At 41.5% G+C, this 16062-nt stretch overlaps 1 protein-coding gene across 2 annotated transcripts in view; it reads right to left on the bottom strand.

Annotated features, from left to right (window-relative positions):
• Positions 1-2620: 2620 nt before the first annotated feature.
• SEC24D (SEC24 homolog D, COPII component) overlaps positions 2621-16062 on the bottom strand; it is a 41394-nt gene continuing 27952 nt past the window's right edge. For both annotated transcript variants that reach the window (XM_014886630.2, XM_088164236.1), the window contains exons 11-23: positions 14568-14692; positions 11974-12165; positions 11246-11339; positions 9321-9437; positions 8971-9138; positions 8389-8485; positions 7651-7796; positions 6944-7082; positions 6404-6522; positions 5563-5742; positions 5238-5429; positions 4660-4749; positions 2621-4278 (exon numbers count right to left, since the gene is read on the bottom strand). In XM_014886630.2, coding sequence (XP_014742116.1) covers positions 4138-4278; positions 4660-4749; positions 5238-5429; positions 5563-5742; positions 6404-6522; positions 6944-7082; positions 7651-7796; positions 8389-8485; positions 8971-9138; positions 9321-9437; positions 11246-11339; positions 11974-12165; positions 14568-14692 — 1800 coding nt within the window. In that variant the 3' untranslated portion in view covers positions 2621-4137. The remainder of the gene's footprint in view (positions 4279-4659; positions 4750-5237; positions 5430-5562; positions 5743-6403; positions 6523-6943; positions 7083-7650; positions 7797-8388; positions 8486-8970; positions 9139-9320; positions 9438-11245; positions 11340-11973; positions 12166-14567; positions 14693-16062) is intronic.

Raw genomic sequence — 16062 nt, 5'->3', positions numbered from 1 at the left:
TATCTTTCTTAATGTTTTGTGGGTTTGTTCTCCTTGAGGTTTGAAATTGCTAAGTGGTTTCCTCTGTGCTGTTGTAGACAGCATCTGTTCTGATTTTGAAGATTTTGACGGGCTGGGGAACTCCCTGGTTTTGATAGCGTTTAGCAGGGGATTGCCATAGTGCCAATGGAAACTGCCTGTTGTTTACAGCTTGTTTCTTGCTCTGTCATATCTGCACATCTGGAGAGTGACTGTATTTGGGGAAGGGGAGTTTTAAAGGTGATGTTCATCTGGTCATTGGTGAAGTCTGCCGCAGCCTATATGGAACAGCATCTGAGAGAAGGTAAATGCCCTTTTTTGTGATTTTTGCCCTAATTGTGTTGTTATTCAAAAAGTGAGGACACTTTACCTTAGGACCACTGCTTTTTTTACAGGAACAAATATTTTCTTGTTTTTCAAGGAGTGGAAAAGGTTAATTTCCATTTCCCCTCATAATTACATGTCCAATTATGGTAGTTCAGTGAATAGGCTGCTCTTAAGATAGGCTAAATGGAAGAGAAGGGTCAAAAACAACTGGGTCTGATGTGCTTCTGTATCACTTTGCAGAAGCTGTGGTGCTGCTCAAGAGTTCACTGACTGTGGAAAGTAGTGGCAGGCAGGTGATGGAAGTTGCTTGGTTCTTCCCCTCAAAGCAGAAATAGCTCAATTACTGTAAGGGAAAAAGAATAGTGCTGCTCGAGTGTTAGGTTAGAACTGTCCGGCCACCTTTGCCAGCAAACTGATGTCCCTGTTGTTAATGAGCAACTGATGGAATGTTTTAGGTGAGGTTAATGGACAAGGAACTCCAACTCTGCATTTGTCCTCCCTGAAGGACAACGCTGCCCCTGCTCATCTGAAGGTGGCGTTTCTGCAGTGACAGACGGACAGAGGCTGTACAGCAGTGCAGGGATGTACGTTCCGAAATCTTGGTCCATGGCCTTGTGGGGATGGAGATGAGCCTTAGGAAGTACAGGAGTGAGACACAGTCCCACATGCCCCATTATACAGTAAAAACGTCAGGTCGTTTTCTTAGTCACTGGGATTTGGACCATACAGAAATGACGACTAGAGATGAGAAGCTTTTAATCCCAGTAGTAGCTGTCAGTTAATTTCTCACTTGTAACACTTCCACAGGAAGGGCAGGATAAGGCTCAGAATCACTGAGCCTGATGATGAGTATTTGACTTAGCATAAGCAAATGAAGCCTTAATTTGAGCATGCTCTCCTGGAAGATAAAAAGGCAGATGAGTTTCTTCCTTTACACTTTCATTAAATGCAATCATGCCTCCAGTCTGATTTGGGATGCCTGCCTACATCTTGTCATGTCTTGCCATTTTGGAGGAGGCTTCAAGTCCTTGAATGATCTTGCACCCTGAGAATTCAGTGAAGGATTCAACACGGACAAGGGACTCTGGCTGTCTGAGCATTTGGCTTCCGAGGGAATTTAGGTGCCCGGTCACGTGTGGATCATTGTGTGTAAATCAGCCATCAGCTGGGGAATTCTGTGCCCTCTCTGACAGTGCTGGTTACAAGAAGGGAGCTGGAGCAATGCTGGCTGTGCTGTGCAGGCTGGCAGTGAATGCTCTCAGGGGGTTGAGGTTCTTCCCCAGCACACTTCGTTGTGTGTGTTCTTAGGTGCTGGATGCTTTGTTCAGAGAAGAGCAATTCAGGCTCCAAACCAATGAGCAGTTTTCAGATGATCATGGAAGTTAAGCCGCATGAAGTCATGGAATTAATTTTACAATATTCAGCTGGTTTTCTATGCCCTGCTATAGATTTTAATATCTAGAGAGCACTCTAAAAAAGGATACATTCACATTTCAAGCCCATTACACTGAAAAATCTCTTAAGTCCTGTGGCTTTATAAAGATGCATTAAATCTGAAAGTGACTGAAAGATAGAAATAATCTCAAAGTGACAGATAAATCAACCCACTCTTCCTGTATATAGTATAAAAGGTGTTTACTCCTTGCAAAAGGACCGCTTTAACAGAAATGACAACTGTATAACGAGCTCAACCTCAACTTAATGTGGAAGAGAGCTGCAATCCTTTTCATAACAGGGTCATTCTCATGAGCTAAGAAGAAAGCAGTGGCCAAGTTCTGTGAAAGTAATTTTAAATATAATTACTGCAGCAATGAAAAAGGAGGAAAAAAAGGCCTCATTACTGTAACTCTGAGTTAAATACTACAGTCGTGCAGTTTATGGTGAAGCCAGGCACTGCACTTGTATTATGTCTGTGTGATACTTGTCATCACGTGCTGTCCTCTCCACTGTGATGCCTGACTGTAGCTAACACTGCCCAGGCAGGCCAGAGCTCTGCTGCAGTAGGTCTGCCAGTATCAACAGCTTTGGCTTACCTAAGCTTGGTTCTGAACAGCCCCTCTTTGGGACACTTCCCTTCACTTGAATCCTGTCTTCTCACCACAGCCATGGGTGATGACAACAGCAGAAACACACTGAAAATGCTGAGGCCATGTAAGCTGCCTGTCTTGAGAGTCACAGTAGGAGAATGTGACCTACAGTGTACTCACTGCTGGAGGCCATGGCCATAAAACCTTGGAGAACGTGGGATATATGAAAGAATAAACACACACACAGATTATATTTAATAATTGCTTATTTCTTTACACAAATGTTGCTGGTGTCATTTTACAAATGAAATGGCAACAAATACTTTTTACAGGGTAATGTCTACAGCTAAAAAGTGCTTGTCTTGGCAGCTGAATTCAGGCCGAGGACTCCTCTGTAATATAGCCACTTATTTCAAGAGCTCTTGGTCAATAACAATAATAGGACTGTATAGATAAGCTGTTGAACCAAAAATTTATGCATTTTGATTGCTTATTGTGGATATTAAATAACTAATGTAAGTAGCAATACTAACACGTTTAAAGGCACTTTTTTCTTTACTGAGGCTTAACCTTATTTTCGAATGTTTTTCGCTTTCTTTGAAATACTAATTTTTTTTAATAACAGCTTTTCAAGTTTGGCCAAGTTCAAACCTCGCATTCAGAGGCATTGGTCCTAAAGAGACTGATGAAGTATATGAGGTAAACAGCTGTTCCAAAGGCTCTGGCTTTCCAAATTCTACCTTCAATATTGATATTAGCAAAGGCTTATTTTTCAAAGCAGTGACCATTGATTAAATCAGTCACTGTAATAGAACTGGTATTAAACAAGAGGCTTTATAGCACCACAAATAACCTTTGGTTAATGTGTCAACTGTCTCACAGTTGATCTGCCACAGAAATTTTGAGGGATGGGTTTTTCTGAGTTGTGTTGGGAATATTCCAGTTAGCAAATGTACTAAATAAAGCCTAACCTGTGCAATTTTGAAAATGTAATTAAATAGTATGCTAAGCTAATTGCTGCCCTCAAGTGGACAGAATTGTACCATAATAGTGTGACGTCATCTGCCAAAGGTGGCAAAAGGATTGTTTGATTCCTGTACTTCCTGTGATCCCTACTGTTGTTACACTTATTCAAGTCCAGTTACAAAACTGAGGCATTTCCATCTCCTGGATAACCCTGGCTATGGAAGGGTCCCTAGAGCTCCATTCTGTAGACAGTAATACTTGTCCCTTCCAGGAAAAAAGGATTTAGTTTTAGATTTGGTTCACAGGAAGGACTTCAAAATCCTTCAAACTGAACTACACGTTTGCTGCCAATCTGATTCAACTCCATGTCCTCACTTAGAAAAAGAAGTGTTTCGTCTTTTTTCCTCCTCTGTACAGATTCTGATCATCTTTCCCAGCTCTGGTACAACTTGTGACTAGCAAAAGGAATAATTGTGAGTTTTCTAAATTGTCTTTTAAGAAATGTATACCATATATGCTGTTAAGCACTGGCAGTCTGAAATCTGGCAATTCATGTAGAGAAAGATTCCCAGAAGAGTAATACCTGAGTGCAAAACTTCCTATTCTACAGCTTAAGAAGTAAGCAAAATACTCAGGGAGAGGTGGGATCAAATGAAACTGTACAAAACGAGCACAGAAAAGGGTCAGTAAAGCACAGCAGAAGGCCTGGGTCTGGTGGAGCTGTGGGCCAGTCTTCAGGCACCAAAAACTGTCCCTCCTGCAAAGGCAAAAAGGAACTGAACATTTTACTTGAGTGGCCTTAACTGAGCAGCTGGCTGATCTCTTTGTGAATGCACACGAGGAAATCCACGTACGAGGCTCCTCCATAAATACTCTTGTCTTCTACGAGGAACTGGCGGAAAAGCATCTCTGGCTGCTCCCGTTGCTTCACTACCATCAGCTGCAAAGATAAGAGATCAGACAGACAGTTTTAGCATGCAGTCACACCAGATGGCAGCACAGTTTTCCTGTGTCTCTGAGTGGATGCTCCTGAGGTGGGGAAAATCCCCAAAACTAATACATCTCCACACTGCAGAAGCTAGAGAGACCAACGTGAATTGAGGAGTACAGAATAAAATGGTTACCTTTTAAACTTGACTACCTTTGAAAATCAGTTTTGATTGTGAATTAAACACATTTGAGATGCCTGTGCCTGCAAACCCACGTGCAGGAAGACTCCCAATATCTAAAAAACCTTTTACAGCCACTGCTAAGTTTTGGCAAAGCCTGGAGTGTTCCTTTGAACAAGCATGAGGAATGAGTTGAGGCAGAAAGCAGTTACCTTCATAGTGTGGGGCTTTTGGCTCTGGATTTGCTCCAGGATATGCTTTAGTTTCTTGGAAAATGGATTGTCCAGGTCAGGCAGGGATGTCTGTCAGAAGGAAAGCAGATTGTTACGGTCCAGTCACATCTCTAACCAAGACTAGCTGCTCATAGTTACATTATCAGGTATTGTGGGTTTCATACTAAACTAGGCAAATCCATCTCTTTCACTAAAAGGTCTCATCTCGAGGACTAATTTTTCAGTTTAAAATAATCACTATACGAAAATGCATCATGAGGAAAACTTAACTACTGCAAAGTGTTTTGTTCTAATTTTAGTAATACACAGTTGAAAGGACTTTATTATGTGCAGCGAAGTAAGAAGACTAAAATAGTTGTGAAAGCTTCTGTCCTCTTAGTGTTCAAAGCGTCAAAATCTTAAGTTTCATGTAACTTAAAGCAATTCTCGTGTCTAAACACCTTCTGCTCGTGACCTGTTCTTGCTTTTAATGCTAAAGATGAAAGAAGACCTCATGTGTTTCTCTGATTAGCATCTGGTCTTGCTAAATCCTCAGTTGTGAGTCTGCATGTACTCACAGTCTCGGTGCTGATGTGTGCGAAGGATGGCACGTTGAACAGCCCCTGGATGAGCTCTGGGGACACACTGGCTCCCAGCCACAGGAACATGCTCAGCCCGTTGGCCAGCAGGAAGGCCCCTCCCTCGGAGAGGCGCTCCTCGGAGCAGCGGATGGCGGCTGGGACAGCGTCACTCTTCAGATCCAGGCTGTGCTGTGGGGCAAAAGACACAAGGGCTGTGGAACTGAATTGAACAGTAACTACTCAAAGGCTTGGTACATTTTAGTGGCTCCTTTCCAGGTAAGAGGGGTTAGAAATTAAAGTGAGAAATACACGACTGACTCACGATTGGCAGCAGCAGGGGGTAGAAGAAGAGCTGTGTGTCGGCCACGCCCATGGCCATGACCAGCTGGCGGTGGAAAGCTCTCTCATCAGTTGGGATTTCGGGCCTGCCGGCCAGCACGCAGCTCTTCAACAGGCAGTTCATGTACACGGGCAGCACCTTCATCGTGTCTGGCAGGATCAGCTGAGAAAACAACACATTTAGTAAGAATCCAACAGAAATGATCTGCTTTGTAATCTGTAGTCGCTGTCTTGGCTGCTGTCATCTCCCTGCAATCCTGCTAATTTTTGGGGCACTCACTGGAGAATTAAGGAGAGAAATAATAGTCCACATTAAGTGGCTCTGGTTTTGACATATTTGGTCCTCACCAACAATGAACAATTCACTGCCCAGGCTTGTGGTTACTGGCAGCACCTCTGGGATGGAAAAGCCTGAGTCTTTCTTTGAGTTCAATCACTAAGATGTGACTGAATAAATTACATGGAAACAAATCAGTCACTCTGCTTCGTCAAAAATTAGAATACTACAACCATCTACAACAACATAACAATTAAAAATGAAAGCTTTGTGAGTTAGTGCGTTATTCCAGCAGGAAGAAAAGGGCTGGCTGAGCTCCTTTGTGTGAGCATAGGAGCCAGTTTCATCAAGGGCATTGCCTTTTGTTCCCAAACAACAGTTCCTGTGTGCTCTAAGTGCCCCCACTGAATCCCACCTGTCATTAAATGGATTTGAAAGAAAAGGACAAGTCTGTCCTGATATTTTGTTTTCTGGCTCCGCTGACATTGCAAGGTGGCTGTACCCCTGTGGCAAAGCCTGAGTGGGTAGGACTGGGTGTGGGTTTTACCTGGCTGACAGCTGCTGGGCTGGCACAGTTCTTCTTGTAGCAGGCCAGCATGTGAGCAGTCTGATTCATCAGGATGTCTCTGACTGTCTTCAGGGGCTGGCTCAGAATAGCTTTAAAAGCTACAAGCATAAAAGTGTGTGTTAAAAAAGATACTCTCTCAAAGCATCTTTGTCTGCTGCTAGTTTCTGATTTTACAAACCTGAGAGCTGAGGCTGCTTTTCAGTCTCTTCTACAGACATCCAAAAACCCCACCAACCCCCCACCACTGCTGGGTAGGATGGGTAGGAAGTCCATTGCCACTTACTGTGCCTGCCCAGTTCCACGCATTACCTAAACACAAGTATTATTTTTATGGCAGTTTGTCTAAAATAGGTAATTATTTGCCTTTTCAATTTCATAATACTTCAGGAATTGCTCAGGTGTGGAGCAGCAAGTTATAAAAAAGGATTTCCCACTAGGTAATCACTTCAGCCCCCTTTCCTTCCCCTTCATCCATGCCAAAGTAAAAAAGGAAACAGAACTGGTCTGTTCCAACTGTACCTGACTTAGCAAAGAAGTTGATAAGTGCATCAGTCTCACAAGTCCTGTAGACATCAGCTAACTGGGAGCTGCAGTTCAAGCCCATGTTGTGTATGCGGATTCGCCTCTGCCCGCTCATCGATGTGTACAGGACAGCACACTGCAACAGAGACACAAAGTGTCACCACTGCAGCCACCCCCTCTGTGCACAAAAGGCAGATGACACCCTTTGTGCAGCCTGACAGTGCTGCTGACAGCATACCTGTGGTTCTTAGCGACATCTATCAGAGATTACAGAATAAGTTATTAATTTTAACATCATAAAATGTCCTACAGTCTGTAAAGGGGGCAATGAGGTTTAGCAGTGGAGAACTGCTCTTGAATAGAGGTCATAGGGAATGCCACAGCAATAACCATTGCTGTATAAGTAGCATTCAATCTCTTACTCCACATGAACTCACTTATATTACACAAACTCAGTGTAATGGAAAAAAAATGAACAGCTGATGAGGTCTCAGTGAGTGTTTAGAAAGAATTTGGGATCTAACCCCTGAATAGAACATGCAGCACAAAGATAGGGGAACACACTTTGTACTAGTTGTGTTATGGCACAAGAGCCTGTGCAAGTTATGCCTTGTTCCCATCACTCCTACACCATCACTTCTCTGCTCTGGCTGCAGAAGGTCTCGCTCGCCATTTTATGGTACACGTGAATTAGGGTTTTTTACCTGAATTAAGGCCCCGGTGTCTTCATTCAGTTTGTCATCATGTTTGAACTCCACTGTCACTGCTTTGTCACAGTCAACCGCTGCCATCTCCACATCTGTGGTGTTATTCATGTAAATGGCTCCAAAGAAGTCTGTAGCCCTGAAGCCTGCAACCAGGTTAAAACAGCATTTCATTTAAAAATGGCAAATTAAATTGACATCACTTACTGAAGCAGGAGCCATTTTCCCTCAGCCTCAGCAGTCTCAACAGCTGTCCTTGCTGATGGCATTTGTGAGAGCTGGAGAAAGGGAAAAGCTGTGACTTGGACACCCAGAGCTTCTGCACTGCTGGCTTGGTCTCTTTGTGTGTGTCCCTTTCTCTAATACTTAGCATTTGAGCTAAGAATGAATGAAAGAAGCTGGATAGACACAGGAATGTCATTTGAGTATGAAAATGAAGGCATGGGTCAGTGTCCAGCAGCAACACCTTTTTATACAACTTCCTTGCAGTCTACGTGCAGAGAGAGCAGAAGCCTTTCCCAGACCTGAAAATCAGTTATTAAGGAGGCATATACAGGAAATACGTGTATATATATATATATATATATGTAAAACAATATATACACACAAAGCCATGGATTTTATCAGTCTATTCAATTCATTTTCAAGAGGTACATAATGAAATTAAATCAGCCTGATCTTACAAGTGATTTACACAGCACTACATTATTTAAAATTCATTCCCATGGGTCCTATTACCTGTACTTGTCCGAACCCTCATTGTTGCATCAAATCCCATCTTTTTTTGGATGTCCTTCCTGAAGTCACTTAAGAACTGGGAGCTGTCGGTCTCAACCTGCAAACACAAAGCAGAAGGTTCAGAGGTTCAACACCCAAGGGCAGCAGCACCACAGTGACCCAACTTCCCCTCCCATGATCCCCATCCACCCCCAGCAAATCTGCTTGCAGCTCTTGAGTCCTTTAGAAAGGATTTCAAATGTGGATAGTTGCTATCAGAATCAGGTATATGCACATGTCCAGCACTCACCACCAGGCCTGGACATTAACTGGACATTCCTACACTTAACCTTTCATCAAAATTTTAAGATGCCAACCAGCTTATTACTGCTTCAAGATCCCAACTTGAGCCTGACCTGCCATTGTCAAGTTTCAGTTTTATCCCCTGGAATTGATAACCAAGTTTTCCAGACTTGCTCTGCTTTTAAATTAAATCTACAAGCACACATTGAAACGAGATGAAAAATAACAGCAACCCCCCAGCTGTTACTATCTGAAAGAATAGTAACAGATAGTAACAGATAGTAACAGATAGTAACTTACCTGGAAATTGTTGTACTTGTATAGTGTTCCACCAGTATACATTGTGACAAGGCCCATGGAGGCTACATCCACATACTGATTTGGGAAGAGGAACAAATTCACACAGCAGCCATTGGCTACACAATCCTTGGCTAAGGCTTCATAATTTCCCTGCGGCTGGAAGAGAGTCTGCACAGGAATAAAAAATACAAATGTCATCATATTAGATTTTAATCACAACTCAAAGGGCCAGATGAAGACAAGAGGATCAAATGAAAGTTTGAAGTGAGGCACAGCTATCATCAAAAACATGCTTCCCCTGCCCATGGGTACAGGTAACACAGATACTTTGAGCTCAGAGCAGAAAATACCTTCTCCTTATCTGTATTGAGCAGTTTTTTGTCATCTCTGTTTTTCAGCTTCCCTGGTGCTTCCGCAGTTGGCAGAGAAGAGTGGAAGATGAACAATTTCCCAGCACATTCTGCAGCCTGTTCCAAAGACACCACATTGGCACATTTACTACTGCAGGCTTAACAAGCCCATGCTCACACTCTGGGGGGCTCACAGGACAGTGGGCACTCTCTGCAAGCTCCTCAGAGGTCAAGATTCATTTCCAGGCTCAGGACCCGATGGAATAAGCCCCAGCTTTGCTGGCTGAGGCATTTCAACAGCACTTTCTCCAGAGGCAAAAGGAGGAGTTCCTCTCTTGGAGACTTTCCAACTGGGCACGGGCATCATGCAACAGGCATCAAAATACAAATACTCTAATGGGATCAAATTAAAAGGAAATGCAGTTTAACAATAAAAATCAGTTCAGGCACACTGGTGTTCCATGCCTTTTTATAAATGGGTGACAATTCCATCCCTGTAGCAGACTGCACATTGGAATCTACACTGCCAAGATGTAGACACAGAACAGAAATCACAGTGTCCACAGAACATTCCACATTTCAAAATAAGCTGTGGCTTTCTGGGAAAACCAGAAGTCTCTCTGCTATGGCAGAAACACAACTGAAGGCAGCACCTGACTTAAAATGGCTGAAATTTCACCCCCGGTATTTCAAGAACTGTTACTTTTGATCACCAATGCCCGTTTCTTCAATTCCTTTGAAGAAGCCAGATTGTGCTGAAGGCTGAAAGAATTCCCAAATACCTGTTTGTGCTGATATGCATCAGGAATTAGTGATACTGGTTTGACAAAATTTCTACATATACGTCTTTTTAACACAATCCATTTATTCTTTTTAGACAAGAACTGTTTTCTTGAGCAAAGGTATTTGCAGGTGAATAATTAAAATCCTTACAAATTATTATGAGCTAAATAAAAAGTTTAATTAAGTGCTGCTTTCTTTTACAGCCATCATCAGAGGAAATTTACAATTATTGCCCTTAAATTTGTTTTGTAGAAGTCAAGTATTGGGAAAAAGCATCCAGGTGAGCTTTGCACTCATACTTGCTAGTAGTATGAAAAAATAGCAGAAAAGCAGGTATTAAAACAATATGTAAAAAAAGAGATTTGAGAAATGTTCATTTTTGTTTGAGAAATGCATGTACTCAAATTGATGTTTTATTCATACAAAGCTCACAGATAAATCAACCATTTTAAAGCACCACTGGCTGCACTCTGCCCCTACAAATCTTGTGGTGAACCAGGGTGGTGTGCATTTAACTGGCAGTGTTCCATGGGAACGTCAGCACTTCAGGGGATGTCCTGGACATACAGAAAGCAAGTGAGCAGCACCTTGGCCTGTGGATTCCCTGCCAGCTGTATCCAAGCTGGGAAAACTTGTCAGTTAAATGGAAACCCTCCAGCCACGGCCTGATTTGGTCACAGATAGACAGTTATAAATATTCTGTTTTGCACAACAAATTTTGCAGAAGCAAGAGACTAATCAGAGCAAAGTCTGATTTTATAACTATTATTATACTGACTCTCCTGCCCTTCACATGTGCAAGGACTGGGTATCAGTGCAAACACAAGAGTATTGATTTGTTTTGCTGTCGTAACTAAACATTTCCTTCCTTCTCTTAAACGCTGAACAAGAAACTGACTCCTGCTCCTCATCTTCTCCTAAACATCCCTCCTATATGGAACAGACTGGGGACTGGGTTCCCTCAACAAGAACATCTGGGAACAGATGTTATACTTGTCAGTTCTTATTCTGACTACAGTGCTTGGAAGGTACTGTTAGAATAACAGAATGTTAGTGCTGGAAACAATCAACAACCTTTTTCCCCCTGGCTTTTAGCAAACCTCATTTCAAGCTGCTTCTCTGACAGAGAGCAATGTTCTAACCTTCAGTGCCTCCATGCCAGCCTGGATAACGGGAGCGAAGATGGTCTCACTCTCATTAGTGTCTGCAAACAACTCTGGAATCTGGTCCAACAAGCTAGGAAAGAGAAAAGATCAGTCTCTCAACTGGTCACTGTAGGGTAATCCCCAAACAACACCTTGTAACATATCAAGTCTTCACACAGGAAGATATTTATCATGAAAATTTATAGTGTAAAAAATAATACACATTTTCCTTGCTCAATTACTTAGGATCCCAGCCAGACTAAAAGAAAATATGCGTTTTTTAATTCTATGAGATGCATTGTTTCAAAGCTTGTAACCTAAAGGAACATGCAACAAATAAAAAATAGCTAACCATTAAGTAGTTCTGGTGTGCTGTAAGGACTTCAGAGTCTTAAGATCATATCCAGGTGCACATCATGTGCATTGCAAGAGGGAAAACACAACGTGGCTCAGAGCCTCACCCCCCTCCCAGCTCTGAGGCAGCACAGCTGAAAGGTGGTTTACACCTGGCCTACAAAAACTTCCCAGGTTGGCACTGGAAGGCTGTGGCTATTGCTTTTTCCTTGCCTCAGAGGAGGAAACACAGAGGAGAGGCTTGAAGCACCTGCTGCCTTCTGAAGTATTTCAATAGGTACCTGTGTGCCCCAAAACCCAACTGACTGAAAGGCACAATGCACACCACAAGCATTCACATCTTACTCTCATGAAGTATAACTGTACTTTACTTGGTAATAACTGATCGGGATTCCTCAAAGTCAACAAGGAAACCATCCAGCAAAGGAACAAAAACTTCTGCCACATCTGTGACCACCATCATCTGAGGCTGAGCTAAGCTGCTTTTTACATTGAAGAAGTGAAGGACCTTGTTATATGTGACAAAACCAACTCGAATTGCTGAGGATTCTTCTTGTTCTTCTCTGTAAGAAAAACAAAACCCAACTGGTTATGATTCTGAAATCCTGACCTTGCAATGAATGTATTCCTTTGACATGCAAGGCTGCTCTCTGATCATTATCTGTACTAGGAACAACAAAGCAAACAACAACCAAGCAGACTTAATGGCCTCAATCTCTGCCTTAGGTCAAATTCAAACACCCCGATAAAATCAACTGCTCTATTGTTTACTTTTAAAAAAAAAGTTATAAAGTTACATCAACCCTATCAATGGTGCATCCCACTGAAACAGTCAAAAGTCCCAAAGATAAAGAATAAGCCATGTTGACATCATAATATGGGAATGAGAGAACAGCAAAATTAGTTATGGAGCTTGATGAGCACAAATTTCTATTCAATTTCTATACATACAGAACTTTGCTACTTCCAAGAGAAGCATCCACATCATCCCAGTCCCAAAAAGGTGTAACACAACCTGGTGTTTGGGACCTTTATTGCAGATATTGCTCTTACCAGTGTCAGTCTGCACTGCCCTACTTCAACCAAATTCTATCATTGTTTTAAAAATTACCTTTAAGCAGCCAATTGTCTCTGTAGTTTACATATTACTGAGTTATTTCTGAAGGCTCACAAGGAGAAACCTGACCTATATGCACAGAAATGCATTCAAATACTTTTTGGCTTTTACTTTTAATTATGTACCCGAAAAACGTAATTGCACAAATCATTACTCTGATTTTCTGAACTCATAAGCACATTTCTACAAACACATTTCTCAGTATTTCTCAAAATACAGTCAAGGAGGGAGTTCTTGTTTGGAACACAGGTTTGAAAACATCTGCTCTAATATTTCAGCAGTTCTTTTTCTGCACAGATTTCTTTGGTAACCCAAGTCCTTCCTCTCAAAGATACAGGCTCAGGGTGAATTCCCTGCAGAAGGTTTTTTCCTTGTGTGGGAACAGCAGAGTATTTCTGCAGGTGTCTTTGTCCAGCAACAGAAAATAAACACATAGTGACTTCGGTGTTTAAGCAAGAAAGTGAAATTTTCACCACAGATTTTGGTGGAATGCCTTGTGTTTGCCCTCTTTTAAATTAATATTGTTTAAGCCAACAGACAAATTTGAGGAAACTGAAGGGTTTGGCTTTATTTTTTTGTTTTTTTCAGTGGACATGAAAACTTTGGCCAAAATTATTTCACACCAGATCTCAGAGAGTGCTGGTGAGAAGGATGAATATGTCTCTTTTGTGATATGGATCACTTGCTTTCATTCCTCCCCTGCTTGCCCTATTCAGGTTTCCAAACTGCCAAATGCTTTCTCTTACTCCACTCATGCCTCTGATTTTCTTCAGAGTCATGACCAATCCTGATGGAAAACTCTGAGATATGTTCAGGATAATATCAAACACTTGTGTCTCCAGTACAATCTTCAGTGAAAAGCTACTAGAGATGGCCTTACATGGGCATCTGATAAACTAAACCCCCACCCTGGACTGGAATTTCTTTCTGGCACAGGGATCCCAGAAGTTCATAAGAAAAAGGATTTGTAACATATCTCAGATTGTCCCAGGGATGTCATCTTCCATCTTTCCTCACACTGCTCTCTCCATTTCTTAAGTTTGTTCTCCCTCTGCAAGCATTGTTATTTAGGAAGCATTTTCTTTTTGGATTTTCTTTTTTTCATATACCTTTATATGTAGACAAAAAGCATCTTGCCTACTTCATTTTTCAGTCTTTCACTGCTCTCATTTCCCTACATGCCTGTGTTATTTAAACTCTGTTGAAAACTACACTAATAAGCTAAAATCTACACTAAAATAATACACTATCAATAATATTGACCAGTAGCATCACTACTGCTGTGTGTTTCATGCTCACAAAGCACATGTGCTGTATTTCATAAAATGGTTGCTGCCTACAAGATCAGTTCTCTCAGATGCAAACCAGGAAAGAGAAGTCTCACAGTGCAGCAAGAAGCTTTAAAAGTTTTCCTAATCAACAGTAAGAACTACAGATAAAAGCCACCAGCATTATGGCCAGCACCAGAGAGACTGGCTACTCCTGAGTATTCTGGTTTGGGTATTTCCCTGTTTAATTCAGTGAGAAAAGCAGGACTGCAGAGAACACAAGTGCAGCAAGTGAAGTGGAAGCTACGAGCTGTGACTGAGCTGATAGCACCACTAGAGTTCACTGCAACAAAGGAAAAGAATGCAAGCTCCACACGCTGTAGCATGGCAGATTCTTTCTGTTCATACAGGAAGCCCAGACATCCAAGTGTAAGAACTGAAGTTAACATTTGGTCACTATCACTCAAAAAACTACTGGAAATCAGACATTTTCCATAGCTTGGTTTTGCCTTTCAACATGCAAAGCTGCATGAGAAGTGCAGTGTAGTGAGTTAAGCCAAGCACACTTATGTCTCTTTACCGTGGAAGTTTATCTAGCAGAGTCTTCAGTTCATCACATATGAGTTTCACTAGGCCACTCTTTATGTTTCTGTATGATACATCAATCATGAAGATAAAAGCCGGTGGATTAGGAGGCTTCTTGTCCTATGTAGAAAAAAAAACGAACAAAACAACCAGTCAACAATTGACAGGGAAAGTTGGACAGTGTCCTGTTATGAGGAAAACAATTTAAGAGGTGGTACCATAAGGCAAATACAGTGTTCAGTTGTTTGAAAAATGCTGTGAATCGTAAACACTAACTATTGCAGAGAGCTGGCACTTATTGGGTAAAGTCCAGCCCTGGAATAGAACATTATCACTGGAAAACAACATCCTAATGGAATAAAATATCTAGAGGGTAATAGTTCATTAGATAAGATGAAGCACAAACTTCTCTGCTGGAACTCAAGTGTTTAAACAAATTTGCATTTTGGTATTTTTCTGTACCACTGCTTTCCTTTGGGAGCTCTTCTTATCCACAGTGTTAAGTGGCACACAAATTGTGCATACACTACTGACACAAAGTTTCTGTTAGTAAGAAAAAGAGGAAAGTTTGTTTAAAAAAAAAAGTAATGTCAAGAGACCTACCTAAGAAGTTAATACAAAATGAACAGAGCAAGAGTAAACATCACATTCCCTGAAATGAGTTTTCTTACTTCCCATTAAAAGAATCGTAGTCACTACGTGGTGTCAAATTCAGGACAGCTTTTTCATTACAGTTTCACTTCCTTCATATTGAATTCTGACCTCTTAAACAAATTATACTTGTTAAACCAAATCCTAGAAAAATTCCAGTTAAGAAAAATTCATCTAACCCTTGAATTATGACTTATCCATAGTCCCTGGCCAACTTTAAACTAAACTGAACATTATACCCTTGATCTCCCTCATTTGACTCATGCAAATCAGGATTAAACCAAAACCAGGCAGTATTTTTCAAAGCTGTTCTGTTTACTGTACTTGGATGCTTCTTTCAGAAACTGCACCAAAAACTCTTCTAAACTTTTGTACCAGATCAGCATTTAGAAAGAACCTCTGCCTAAGTTCTGACAAATATATGGCAGAAACGAGGACTTCTGCTCTCACCACATCCGCTTAGCAGGAGTGCAATAATGCAAACCAGCTGGGATTTGTTAACATTCTTTGTAGCTGTTCATCCTTGTCATTTGATAAGCACTAAAGGAAATGACTTCTCAGTTCTGGTCGTGAACTGGATTTATAAAAGAAGTGAACCTCTGCAACTTGGGGCTAAATGGAAAGTGAATTACAAAATAATGCCACGTTTAATGATTTAGCATATCCAGCGCGGTGCGTTATTTTCTAAGAGATTTCTGTTTTGTAACGTTGCACTAAGTCTGTGGATGCATCTTTGTAGCAAGCAGGCAGACCAGACTGGATGACTTGTCAAGGAAACTCGCTGATTTAAGTTACATGGTGGAAGTTGAGGCTTCAGAATTTGATGGAGTTTCACTGAA

The sequence above is a fragment of the Sturnus vulgaris genome, chromosome 4 (assembly GCF_052056855.1).
Source record: "Sturnus vulgaris isolate bStuVul1 chromosome 4, bStuVul1.hap1, whole genome shotgun sequence".
Lineage (NCBI taxonomy): Eukaryota > Metazoa > Chordata > Aves > Passeriformes > Sturnidae > Sturnus > Sturnus vulgaris.
This window is presented reverse-complemented; position numbering and strand designations above follow the sequence as displayed.